We start from the raw sequence: 13,036 nt of genomic DNA on the forward strand, positions 1-13,036 counted from the left end.
AAAGCCAAGGAAGATGAAAAAAAAGAAAAAGAAAAGAGAAATCAAACAGACAACAGTTCAATGTTCTGGTTTGCTGCAGATCTGAAACGCCGCCAGCCTTTGTTTATGCAGTGTTTAACTTTCCAATAAACATCCACCGTGCCAGCGTATTTAAAATGGCACCATTGTGAAAAGACAGTTTTTTTTCTCTCTCTCTCTCTTTTTCTGCTCAACCAGAGCAAATGTGGTGGCTTCCTCTTGACAAATCAATTGGAAACAACCAAGCAATCATACCCACTCACAATGTCTGGACCGGAGTGGCACAGCGGTGCGTTCAGGGCAGACAATCGGGAACAATCGGGATGACGGGCCGTACCATTCTCTATAACAGTGCAGTTCTAAACTTGGCTGATGTCAATCAGGCAGATTTGGCGCAAGTTTGTCTACCGGAAACACTGCCTCACCTGGAGGAGAGACTGTTTTATGTTCCTAATGAATGATTCAGCAGTGTTGGCACCAGCTTTTTACCTGTTTCCTGGTTATTGAGCAGCTTCCACAAAAGCATTCATGACATTTAAATGGCTTTACAAAAGCAGCGCTTTCGACATCCTTGTGTGGAGAAAGTCATTTAACATTTTGGCACTTTAAATGCTCTAAAAGTGATTCTGCACATTAGCATGCAATTATAACTCAGTTATTTCTGCTACATTTGCTGTTTAGATATAACAGCAAGCATAAACAAGAGGAAACCATACTCTGTGTGGGACTCACAGAAGCATTCAGAAGAAGTACATTTGATGGCACCATTGCTGTATTATTGGAGCCCACTGTCATTCTCTATGTACCCGTTCCACAGGAGAAAAACTGCAAAAAATGTTTCGGAGACACTATTTATACGACAGAAATGCAGTCCTTGACGAGCGCAGCATTCTGCAGTGTAAGCCTTCTGCAAATCCAATTTCCCTTTTTTAAGTTCTCAACGCTGGTGGATGTTGAAGGGAAGCATATTTAATTCATGATTCCCTTTAACCAAAAGTAACTAAACCACAGCAAGTTTCCCACAAATTCATGCTGAGGTGTTTTACAGTTGACTCATCTGCAAAGGCACGGGGGGAGCTTTTGCCCAGACTTGGCTGCAACTGACAGAGAGAACAAATAGGAAAAAGACACGGGGTATTTACCTGTGCATTAAAAATGAATGGGATACTTCATTAGGACCTCCTGTTTGTTTACCGGTATCATATGGAAAGGGAAAGTGTGGCATGACAGTTTAGGATGAAAAAGTTTTTGTAGCAGTGAAAGCCGCACTCTCAAACTGCTCTAGCAGGTGGTCAATGCTGGAAAGTGTTCGGAGTTTCCTCCCGTATTTTCCTTGTGTGAAGAATCAGTACTTTTACTCATGAACCTGCCTTCACAAAAGGAGGAATTGATGCTTGAAATATGCCGGTTGAGTAATTTAACCTTCCAGCGGTGCATCAGTGTCAAGTATAAAGAAAAGTAGCTCTTTCTCTGCAACAAAATACCAGACTCTTCTCAAAAACATGACTGTGAAAGCACAATTGCAGCCTCTCTGCAAACTTTGTCACTTTAGAGCATAATAACAACTTCCATCATCATGAGAGCAATGACAGTAACCTTTGGCATCTCTGGTTAGCAAAAGTGGGACAAACAGGGGATGACTGGAGGTGCCAGCATGGGAAAAGAAAGTGTAGCTCAGCCTCAGTGACTGCGGTGGATTATCCAACATTGTGTCACAGACTATTTCATTTTACATGGATTATATTGCAGCAAATAATGTTTTTAGTCTAACTAAGGCCATTAAATGTAAGAATTTGAAAGCTTATACCTTTGAGGTGGCTATTATGTGCTTTGCAGCACATTGCACGTTTTTTATCAAAGAATTTCTTTGATTTTTCCATAATTGCCAGTTGAAAATTTTGCGCTGAGCCATTCGACACAGTGGGGCATGTCAAAAAGCACACAGTGGAGCAGGTTTATTAAAAGCTAAGTGGTCTACTGTAACTCAACGATCCATAAAACAACGCTACAGAAGTGCAGCCCAGCGAGCCTCCAACACACGCCTCCTTAAACGCTCCAGCTGCTGGAGCGATTTGCACTTTATCCTGGTCATGAAGAAGAACAGTTCAAGGACATAGGACTTGTAAAGAAGAAATGATGCTTTTTTCAGGGTTAAAGCAGCTGGGTACCTTTTTAATAAGAACCTAAAGACCTAAAATGATTTGCAGGCTTCTGGGGAGCCCTGAAGTGCGTTGGCACAAAGTCCTTTGAGCAGCAGTAATTGGCAAAAAGACGAGTGTCACCTCACAAAAACATGGGGGGATTTTTTAACAAGCGTGCAACCCCCTTGTAGTTGTGAAATTAGAGCCACTTACAAATGTTAAATGTAATCACAAGACCTGGTGGCCATTGTTGGCCCAGCTGCATAGAAAACAGATAGGACCCTTCTGTCACGATGTTATTGTTCTATGTCATAGGTAGGAATGCAGGTGGTAACTGTCTGTCTATTTTGCATAGCCAGTGAATGCATCTTGGAAGAGATGCATCTTCATGAAATGTTCCTTCCCAAAGAAATAATTCTCAGCAAGAGTCGAATTTCCTGTCTTATTTGGATGTGTGGTTTTAGTGGAACACTGATGATCTGAGTCTGTTTGATCTCTGATTGAAAACACACTAACCAAGTAATTTTTTCCTTTCTTTTACAGGACCTCCTGTAAGTATGCCTGCTTCACATCTCTTCCAACTGTGATAGCCACGTGAAGGTAAAAAGTCAGTAAAAGATCACTGCATGATGCAGTCCTGCTAATATTTATTCACTGTTTGACGTCAAGAGCAATTACCCCAAAAGAGAAATATTGGTATAAAACCACAAGTTCTCATTACAAGACTGAACGATTTGGGGAGCTTGTTTTCTTGCTGAGAGTTAGATGGGAAGATTGGTACCTCTGTCATATCTGTGTGCTAAATATGAAGCTACAGCCAGCAGCTGGTTAGCTTAGCTTAGCATAAACACAGGAAACACGGGCTAACCTGGCTCTGTCTCGGCTAGCGTGATCTTGCGAATCCATCTTCCTCGCAAGGTAACCCCTGTCTAATCGCTACGATTCAGAAATTCAGAAACCAGAAATTCCAGGAAGTCACTGCACTGCACTTTGTGTTCTGTATGAATTGAACAAAGGAGATATAACATGTTAATTAGCGAGCTGAAGAGGAGCTGGTAGGTGGATTTCATTACCTTTACATGGAGCAAAGATTGCTGTTTCCAGCTAAGCATAGTTTTAGTTTAGTGTACAGACACTGCAAGAAATAATAAAGCATATTTCCGAAAATGCTGAACTGAAATGTTAAAAGCTGTAAAGCACACAAGAAAGCATAAAACTGTGATTTGATGTAAAAGACATCTGATTATGACAAATTTGCTCCCTGAAATCTCAGTCGTACCTCACAGTCTGACTCTATTATTAAAATAATCTCTTCAGCCCTGCGTTCCCCTAATTGGGACCCCTTTCCCTGTCATCTGGGCAGTCTGGTTTGTAATATCCCTGCTACCAGGCTCCGTCCCTGCCAGCACCCTGTACCCGAACAGATTATCTCACCTCATTACGCTGCAGGGTGATCACAGATTCACTCCCCTGAACAGATGGAAAACTTCAGAGTCTCCCCAAAGATGAAGACAGACCCATGCATACACAAGCACCGGGGGTTTGTGACAGTTCGCTGTGTAACCGGGTCAAGCGGGCGCTGTATTTGTGTGCTCTGTTAACATTATTTATAGTCCAGAGGCATGTGTGATTGAATAGGTATAATAGCGTGTGCCGGCTGAGCCGTAAAAGTTGTAAGTTAATCCTCAGCGCCTTCTCAGACACTCGCTCCTGGGGTTCTGGGACGTAAGTGAGTGCAGGTGGTCTCTCTTCTCAGCCTCACTCAGCAGGCCTTACGTCTGACAAATAAAATCATCCTGTGAGATTTCTCAAGAGCCGACTGAGCCCAAGGAGTGTTGTCCCTGATGTATTGGATTTTCTGGCAAATGTAAGGGAAGACTGTGCTTTTGGGATTGTTCCTTTGGGTGTGACATAGTGAATCCTGTGCATGAACAGTAAGTACCTGACAAGGTTCCAGTTGTGGCCTGCAAATCACTCTCTGATGGAGTCATTGCAGGTAGCAATATTTGTTAGGGGTTCTAGTTTTACTGTAGGCAAAGCAACCAGTTTGAGTAGCGCTAAACAACAAAAAAGGCTATAAATTACAGTGCAGACCAATAATAAAAAAAAAACTCTGGATGGCTGACTGCATTTCTAAAAACAGACAAGTCTTCAAAAAATGCAATGATCTGACAATGACTCACGCACTGGTCACCAAATCTGTTTCCGAAATAAAAAGATCCCGTGCCAGTTCCTTAAAAAGGAGACAGTAGTAAGTGATCTCATGTGGTTTCTCATCTGGTATGCCCACCCGGGGGATGGCAGGGGACACGTCGCTATGAATATTCAGCAGCTCCCTCCATAACTCCGGGAACACTGCGTAAATTGTACACAGCCCTCGGAGCCAAACAAACCGACCACTGCTGAAGCCATTACAGATCCCTGCGACTTAATCGCCCCTCAGCCGCTGATGAACGGGCCGGGACCTGCGGTTGCGGCGGCAGAGAGAGAATAGGTCTCCTCAATCAAAACTCATCAGGAAAGATCCTCATTCGCGGCTCGTGATCAGCATTTAGACATGGAAAAGTGATTTGCTTTGTTTTCAGTTCCTTTCTTTTTCCACCGCTTGCGCTTTTGTGCCGGTTTTGCTCGGGATCAGGGGGTCAGTTGTCAAGTGACGTTTGGTTTGATATCTCTCCCCTGTCCTCCAGGCAGATTGAAAAAATATTAAGAGAGACATGTTACAGATATGGGTCGAGGTGATTTTCAACTCTTGCAGTAATTACAAAAGGACTATTTTGCCTCTTTAATAAAGGCTGGTAAGGTTCCTGACATGACAGCTCATGTGTTTGCTTCTCATTTTTATATCTTCTTTCCTCATCTTTCTGCAGCTCTTCAAGGGCGGCCCGTGTCAAAACATAAACCCCAAGCACCCACCACTGTGTGTGCACACCATTTAGCACCAATCAAGCATAAAACACCATCCCTGAGGCTGCACTCGAGTACCCACTAACACCACCCGCCGACCACTTCTGCAGCACAGACTGTATGCCATACTAAATTAAAATTATACAGACAGAGAAAGAAGCTAGCCTGCTTTGAAATCTGGTTAAAAGGAAGGGGAAATATTTGAAAATGATACAACGTCGGAAAAGCATGCCTTTGCACCACACTGGAGTCTCGAGCCAGGCCAAGTTATAGTACAGCACATGAGCCCGTGCAAGAGTTCAGTCATGTAGCAATGAGGTAAATAAAGCCGCCCGTGTCTGTGTCCATATTTGACAAGTCGTTTCCACCTCCCTGCCTCATCAGCTGAGATTCCAGCGACGCAGGTTGAGGATGATCTGTCACAGCGTATGAATTATGCATCTGCGTCACAGGGATTAGAGGCAATGTTGGGGTGAAGCAGAGGAGCCCGGGCGCCCTCAACCCCTCATCCTTCATCTTTTATGCACCGCAGCTCCACAGCTGTTAATAAAACATATTCTAGCCGGACTTTGATCACTTTTGCCTGACAGGAGCGCAGAGGGTGCCAGGTTATCTGAAGTCAGACTCCAGTTAGAGCTGAGGACGGCTCCCGCATGCGCCGATATTGTGTCAATTTGCAGTTTTTGCTGTGCTGCATCTTGAGTGTGACACAGAAAAAAAGCCCATTAACAGTTTCCCTTCACACGTGAAACCTCGCCCTGTGTGTGTGCTTCGCGGCAGAGGGCACAGGCACCGAAGAGGCCCGCTGAGAGCTGCAGCTGGATCTATCGGACATGACAGCGTTTATTTGGGCTCGCGAGGGCACTGGTGCCTGAGGAGGCCTGCTGCCGCTGGATGTGACAACATTAGGAGGCTGACCTTTTCGATGTCACCGCTCCCCTCATGCTGTGCCCATCAGCAGCATTTGTCTGTCAGCAATTGACGCAAGGCAGCGCTCGGGCCAGCCGCGTGGTTTACACAGTGATTTGAAGCAGTCAATAGCGCTCTTTGGCAAGCTGAGCAGATTGAATACTCACTGACTGTCACTACCTTAGCGTGGTAGGAGGATTAGCGCAGTATGAATGCAATGCTCGCAGTTTAAGGAAAAGCCTGACAGCTTTTTGATTGAGAGGAATTTTCCTCCAACTCATAACATCAAGTGATGAGAAATGTAGACCTGCCACAGTGCGGTTCTAATTGAAAGAACAGAAGAAGCGAAAGAAATACTTTTCCAACTGGAACATTGTACCTTATTCAACATTTCATAGCCACGACAAGAATTTTGTGGGTCAGAAATTTGCTTACGTATTGTGCAGAAAAATTTTTTTGGCTCGGATGTTTGGCTTTTTATGCCCACAACTGGCTTGACGCTCCTTGAACGTTTCCTCAGGAATGACGAGACCATCCCTGACCGAGATTGTGAATCTCCTCCATGTCAGATTTGCATCTTGACACCGTGCGCACACAGCCTGAGTGTGCCCAGTCGCACCATCACTTTCACTTCCCTCTGTTCATGGCGTCCCTGCTGCCGCAAGAGCATCCAACACATAACAAGCACACGCACACTCGCAAACACACACACACACACACACACATTAAAGTCGTTTTATGTCGGCTAATTGTGATACACTGTGGATATGGGAACCAGATGCCATTCCCAAGTCAGTTTTCCAGTGTGGTTTTCCTATCCCTGCCTAACCTCTGCGTCCAGATTCCCCCGACGAGCACCAGCCACTTGTGGTCGTCTGTTCCTGCCCATTCTGCTCTGATTACTCACATCCCCGTCCCCTATTAGTTTCCCACCTCGAAAAAAAAAAAAAAAGTCCCCCCGGGGCTCACGGTAATATGATTGAGGGTTCCCATGCAAAAATGGAGGTGCACATATAGATGAATGTTTTTACTGGATGTCTTGTACTGGATGCCTTCTTCCAGGTTTGTGCATATTTGAAGTTGAGTCTCTTCCAACGATGCCCACATGCTTTCAGCTGCAAACGGCTACATGTGCATTTTGCAGTCTCCTTGCCGCTATTTCCACTCTGGCACTGGTGCAATTGATTATATTTGTGCACCCAGATGGGACGTTTCACCTTTTCTGGGTGGGGAGTTTATGGGAAATGCTGCGAGAGTATGAATGCTACATTATTTTTCTTCCACAGCGCAAAAAGAGTCACTTCTAAAAACACCTCATTGCCGTTATGCGCTGGACGTGTTAATTAGTGTGCTTCAGATGTGCTGCTAGGCGTGTCGTGCTACCTGAGCCAGACGAGCCATTTCCCCTTACTACTATTGCTATGCTAAGCTAACAGGCTGCTGGCTGGAATTAGCGTAACATGGCAGTCATATTAATCTCGTCTAACAGCGATAAAAGCAAATGAATGTCAAATTATTCCTTTAAATCAGGTTAAACTTAATCCAGACTGTTGCAGCATCTCAAACTTCTTTTAGTTTCATTGCATGGCAAACATGATGCATCACTTTGCTGTGTAAAGCGCGTAAGTCAGGGTTTAGTCCTTTCAAACCCTTTACTTTGGCCCTCCTCCCGCTTTTGTGGTGAGCAGCACTCCTCACCTGCCCCCCCCTTTCACTTACTCATTCCCTGTCAACACTCGGTGCCTGGAGGATTGCTTCGCCTAACTTCCTGTGTACACACATGTTTATTAATATTGTGTAGCTGTGTGAGAAAACCGTATGCCTGTAAAGCAGAGGTTGTAAAAGCGGTAGTTGTTGGCCTGTGCTCTCAGAGATGCCAGTGCTCCAGGGTGAGATGATTGGATCCATGTGGCCTGCAGTTCGGGCTGCAGCGGCTGCTGCCAGCCCCGTTGGCCCAGGTTCCACAGCGAGGCTATGAGCTCCATTTGATGGATTGATTTTCTGGACCTCGATACATTTAGCAGGTCGCTGTGATGAAAACTAATACAGCCGAGTCCACGCAGGGGTTACAACGCACATCCCCAGCCCCTGACTTTTTGCATCTTGTTGGATTAGGTGGATTGCTTCGCAAGATTGTACCAGAAGCTTGCAGCCAAACCCGCGAGAATTACTTTGCTCATGTCAACAACAGCTAAAGCGATGGGTGCGAGCCAGCCCCCTCGCCTCGCGCTGCGCAGTCAGGCGAGCGCTGTCAAGCTTTCATCCATCATGTTTTGAGAAAATTATAGGAGAGTAGGAATGTGAAGAATGGATATTCAGTGTCTCAGCTTCTCTGTCAGACAGTGTGAAATCAGGCTGACAGAAGTTTCAGCTTGTGCATTGGTATGACCTCCCCTGGATATTTAGTGTGTGATTGTAGGCTGGACTGTTGCACTTTGTTGACAGCAGGCCTTTGAAAGCAGGACCCTCTCCTATGAATAACAATGAAAACACACTTTCAGTCACAGCTTCAAACAGATGCACAGTCACATTATTACATAATAACACCAAAATCCGCTCCAGGACGGCAGAGCTGCATGAAAGTAATAATTTTGAGTTGAACACGAAAGTTCATTCTGATCTTGAAAACAGTTTGACAAAGTGATCTGAACTTTAAGGTGTCCTGTGGAGTTTCCTTGGTAAACAAACAGAATTATGTTTTTTTATTCAGTGAAGATTGCTACAGGCACATTGTTACGCTTATTTCCAGGCTACCATCACCATCTTTCGGCTCAGCAGAACAGCGTGAAATAGGCAGCAGGAAATTAGATTGCATTCTCCTACATACTTGCATTTGGCGTTGAACGCAAACAAAACGTGAACCTGCTCATAAAACTGACTCTGCGCTACTCAAAAATGATACCTGAGAAGTTCATCTCGCTTTCAGCTGCATTTCAAGGATGCCACCACCTCTTATCACACGCCTAGTGTTGCAAACTCATGTCCCGGGATGTCGACTGAGCTATCTCAAACTTTCATCCACAGACAAAGACCATGACATGGGGTTGAAAGCTCTGGAAAGAGCTAGAAAGTGGGGCTTTGAGTTAAGACTATATTGCCACATGAATTGCGTGCATTTAACTGCCAGACAAGTTAACCATTTGGAAGTTAAATACATACCTCATCTAATCTGTGCTGTCAAAACGAATTCATAAAAACTCGAAATAGATATTTAGGTACTCCAGTAATAGTTTTAAAACTGTTTCATAATTGGGCCAATGAAAAGCCACAGAGGCATTTTAGAAGCACATAAATAACTAATGTTGCATAAATATGAAACGAGAGAAACTAGATCATCCACTGAAGAGTAGGAATTGATAAATATATTTGTGCTTGTGTAGGTCCTTATCATTTCAATCAGAATTCTTCCATACAGTCGACCGATGACATGAAAATCCAGTTGTGCAATATTTTCCTGTCTTGATAATCAGCACTGCAGGAGCCGCTTATGAAGTGCACCTCAGTGCCAGGATCGTTTTATTGAACATCATTTACTCTTTCCTTGTAATATGAAGTGAAGTAACTTACATTGTCAGATTTGAATGGTAATGCTCGTGTTGCCTGTGGGTTTGGCCCCGCTTCCCTTTGCCATTTTATATTTCCCTGCAGACCTCTCCATATTTTCCCCCCACTCTGTTTTAAAGGTGGCAGGCGTTTCCACTTTTTATTTTTTTTCATGCCAACAGCTCATTCGGGCCATTGCAGGAGACAGTGGTCACGGTTTGGCCTAGAATGAGCAGTGAGACATGTATCTGGATAGAGAAAAGCTTAATCCTGATCCAGTGGTCCACCATAAACTCGACAATATCATGCACACAGGATGTTCTGTTGCAAATCATCTCATGATGGAGGCCCGACATAAGTTTGCCCGGCGTTAAGCAGCAGAAGATGTGAGGCTTACCATCAACGTGAAATGTGTCATCTTCAATAAGTGGATATAGTCCTTCTGCTTTGGGGCAATTACACTCCGTTCATCACCATACATTTAAAGGATGTGCTATTTTTGAAGTCACTTGTAGAGGCTAATATTGAAAGAGGTTTTCTGTTCTTGCTTCCACACCAACAATGGAATCCTGTCTGTTTGTACACCAAATGCAAAATGCAAACATGCTGAGGGCAACAATGTTCTCCCGAAAGAAATCTGTTAAGAAAGAAATAGAAATAAATAGTTTAACATTTTAGGGTGTACGGTTATCGGCTTGCTTGCCGTGCGTCACATGAGAACATCGATACCTCTTTCTGTACAATTAATATGAAGCTGCATGCAGTTATCTTAGCTTAGCATAAAGACTGGAAGAAGGCTCAACATGTTGCATCGTATTTGTTTCATCTGCACAAAAAGCCAAGGTGCAAGAACAAGTTGAAGGTTATGACTGTTTCTTAGGCGGGTTCCCTAACTTTCAGTGGAGTTACTTTGCTAAGCTAAATTAAGCAGCTGCAGGGAATAGCATCATATTTACATAGTTTGTAGTTTTTGAGATATGCATGTGGCCATTCAATAGTCCAGTGTAATCTGAGTATAAAGGTGCTGAAGGCACTATAGAGGGTTAATCATGTTCCAGAAAGTGACTTGCTCTTGCACAGTGAGCAAGTTTGATCAAACAGAAGCAGCCTGATGAGCCGTGGAGCACCTGCTGGAGGGCTGCTTTTCAAAAGGAGCCAGAGCAGAAGCAGTAAAAACATGTGAAAAGCACGCACTTGCTGATTAGAAACCTTCCTTGGGGCAACCTGAAACCACAATGTTGCAAAAACTGCTTGACAAATAGACACCTGCTGCAGTTCTACCGTAGTACAGTTCACTCCTTTGAAATAGTCTTTGCAGGAGAGCTGTTTAATAGTCTCGATAAAAGACCCTCACTGTACTGGCTAAAATCTTTGGAAAAGCTCCAGTGGGTGCTGTCTGTCCAAGTGATGTGCAAATGATGGGCCGTATAATGAGCAGGTGCAGACCGTGTAGCGAAATCATTTCCACATGCTTTTACAACCAGATGGAAGAGTAAAATGAAGGTTTTTGGGCGAGACACGGTTCGGTGTGTCAAAAGCAGTATTCCACTTGTTCAGGATGAGTCTGCCGCCAGTGAATGTTACACTAAAGTGGAGCCGTGAGATAGTTTTCATGTGATTGATGCAGTTTAACGGGCATGATAGGGACATCAAAAGATGCTATTTCAAAATGAAGACATTAAAACATCACTACTCCTATGAACCTTAAATTCCTGTTATCATTGATGGACAAAGAGGAGTACTTGACCCGAGTGGGTTCATCTGCAGTTACTTGGGGGTATGTAGAAAGACTATCTTAGCTAATTTAAGATATAAAAAAGAAATGGAAATTGCAATTTCATGTGTGAAAACTACTTAGAAAGTTACAGTTAGCCAAAAGTGAAATAATACTAAGCTGAATTAATGGATGTGTAAAGATTGATGTCATCGATAAACAGAGGAGTTAGCCGAAAGTAACGAATGAACAGTTGAAGCAGTTAGCTGATAAATGGCCATCATTAGCTAAAAGTAATGGACGAATGCTTGAAATAAATGGTGTTAAGGAAGGGGAATGTGAGTTTATGTGGGCGAAAAAGTCAAAAAGTTCTGGATCCACTGGCTCAGCTCATCAGACCTATTTGTGTGTGGTATCTACTGTCGACCGGTGACCCCGTTTTCCTTATTAATTCCCTCACAAACAAAGCATAGACATGCCCTTTTATGGAAGTTCAACATGGATTTGATCAAGTTTCACTATGTTGCTGCACAATCGGGATTTAATGAAATGCCAAATCATATAAAGCAGAGTTTTCATTTCTTTCCACAAAACTTATGGTGCCCAGTCATTTAGCCAAGCCGTTCAGTGTGCCAACTGTTTTTATTTTCAGTGCCAGATACAATACATTACACAGGCGTGGGCAAAAAAACGCTGCAGTGGGTATATTTGTGGATTTCTTTGTTGCAGCCATTCATATGTTTGCAGTAACAGCTTGTCAATAGCCTCAGATTGTCCAAAGGCAATTTTCCTTCACAACAAAAAAAAAAAGCTGCACTGATTTTTCTTTAGCTGCCTTCTATTTTCAGGAACATGCTGGAAACTTATTTAGCCCCTCTGGAATGCCTGTACATCATTATAAAAGTAAAAGTCACATTTGATTCCAATGCGCTGCCTCTGTTATTCCCCCCGAGGGAACTGCAATCGGAAACATTGTTTTCATAATGGCGCATTTTCTGTTTACAAGTGTGTCGAGGCTGTTTGTAAAGCCAGTCAAGTAAGCAGCGGGCCCGACCTCCTTATATGTGTATGTGCATCAAAGCTGCATTTCCCATCAGCGCTGGTGTGGGCTTGTTGAAGCGAACGCAGTGGCTTCACATTTAAATAAATGGGACGACGCGATGCACAAGCTTGCTGCACAGGTTCACAACCTCATGGCCGAGGAAAAATTGGGAGTGCAGATCCAGTTGGGAACACTTGCACCGCTTTGCATAAACGAAAATCTACGGATAGTTAACTATGCATCAGAAATAATGTCCATAGGCACTGAGCAGGCTTCAGCTCACCTCCCTCGGAGCAGTGTGGTAGAAATTGGCAGAGGAAAACTGCTGGACTACCTCTGGAGCGTTTCAGTTTGAGACTGTGCGATGTGTGCCAGTGCAGTGGAAGCCTGTCTGCGTCTGCAAGCCTGCTATTCTGGGTCACTGGTCCATGGACTCACAGGAGCAGCTTCCAAACACAGGGTTTAAACTAATGTCATCAATTTATGGATTAGTGTCAGTGTACCTTTCTCTGTGTGCCTGATATCTTTGGACACAAATCATGTTTGACCAGCATTAGCCTGGAAAAGTAACCGGCTGTTATTGCATTTGTATGGGCGACAGCTGAACAATGTGTTCTTTTTACCTGAGGACACATGTGACATGTTTTTGGCGTCTACAAAATCAATGACAGTGCGAGAAGAGATTCACTCTCCCAAACCGTAGAAGTGACTCAGATCTGTTCCCAAATATTAATTCATCTAAGAGGCAGAAAAAAGCACTTT

At 43.8% G+C, this 13,036-nt stretch overlaps 1 protein-coding gene across 1 annotated transcript in view; it reads left to right on the forward strand.

The window, feature by feature from the left end:
• LOC121626946 (collagen alpha-1(XXV) chain) overlaps window positions 1-13,036 on the forward strand; it is a 143,690-nt gene that overhangs the window by 82,802 nt on the left and 47,852 nt on the right. The window contains exon 4 of the mRNA XM_041965702.1: window positions 2,703-2,714. Coding sequence (XP_041821636.1) covers window positions 2,703-2,714 — 12 coding nt within the window. The remainder of the gene's footprint in view (window positions 1-2,702; window positions 2,715-13,036) is intronic.

This window comes from Chelmon rostratus, chromosome 23 (genome assembly GCF_017976325.1).
Source record: "Chelmon rostratus isolate fCheRos1 chromosome 23, fCheRos1.pri, whole genome shotgun sequence".
NCBI lineage: Eukaryota > Metazoa > Chordata > Actinopteri > Chaetodontiformes > Chaetodontidae > Chelmon > Chelmon rostratus.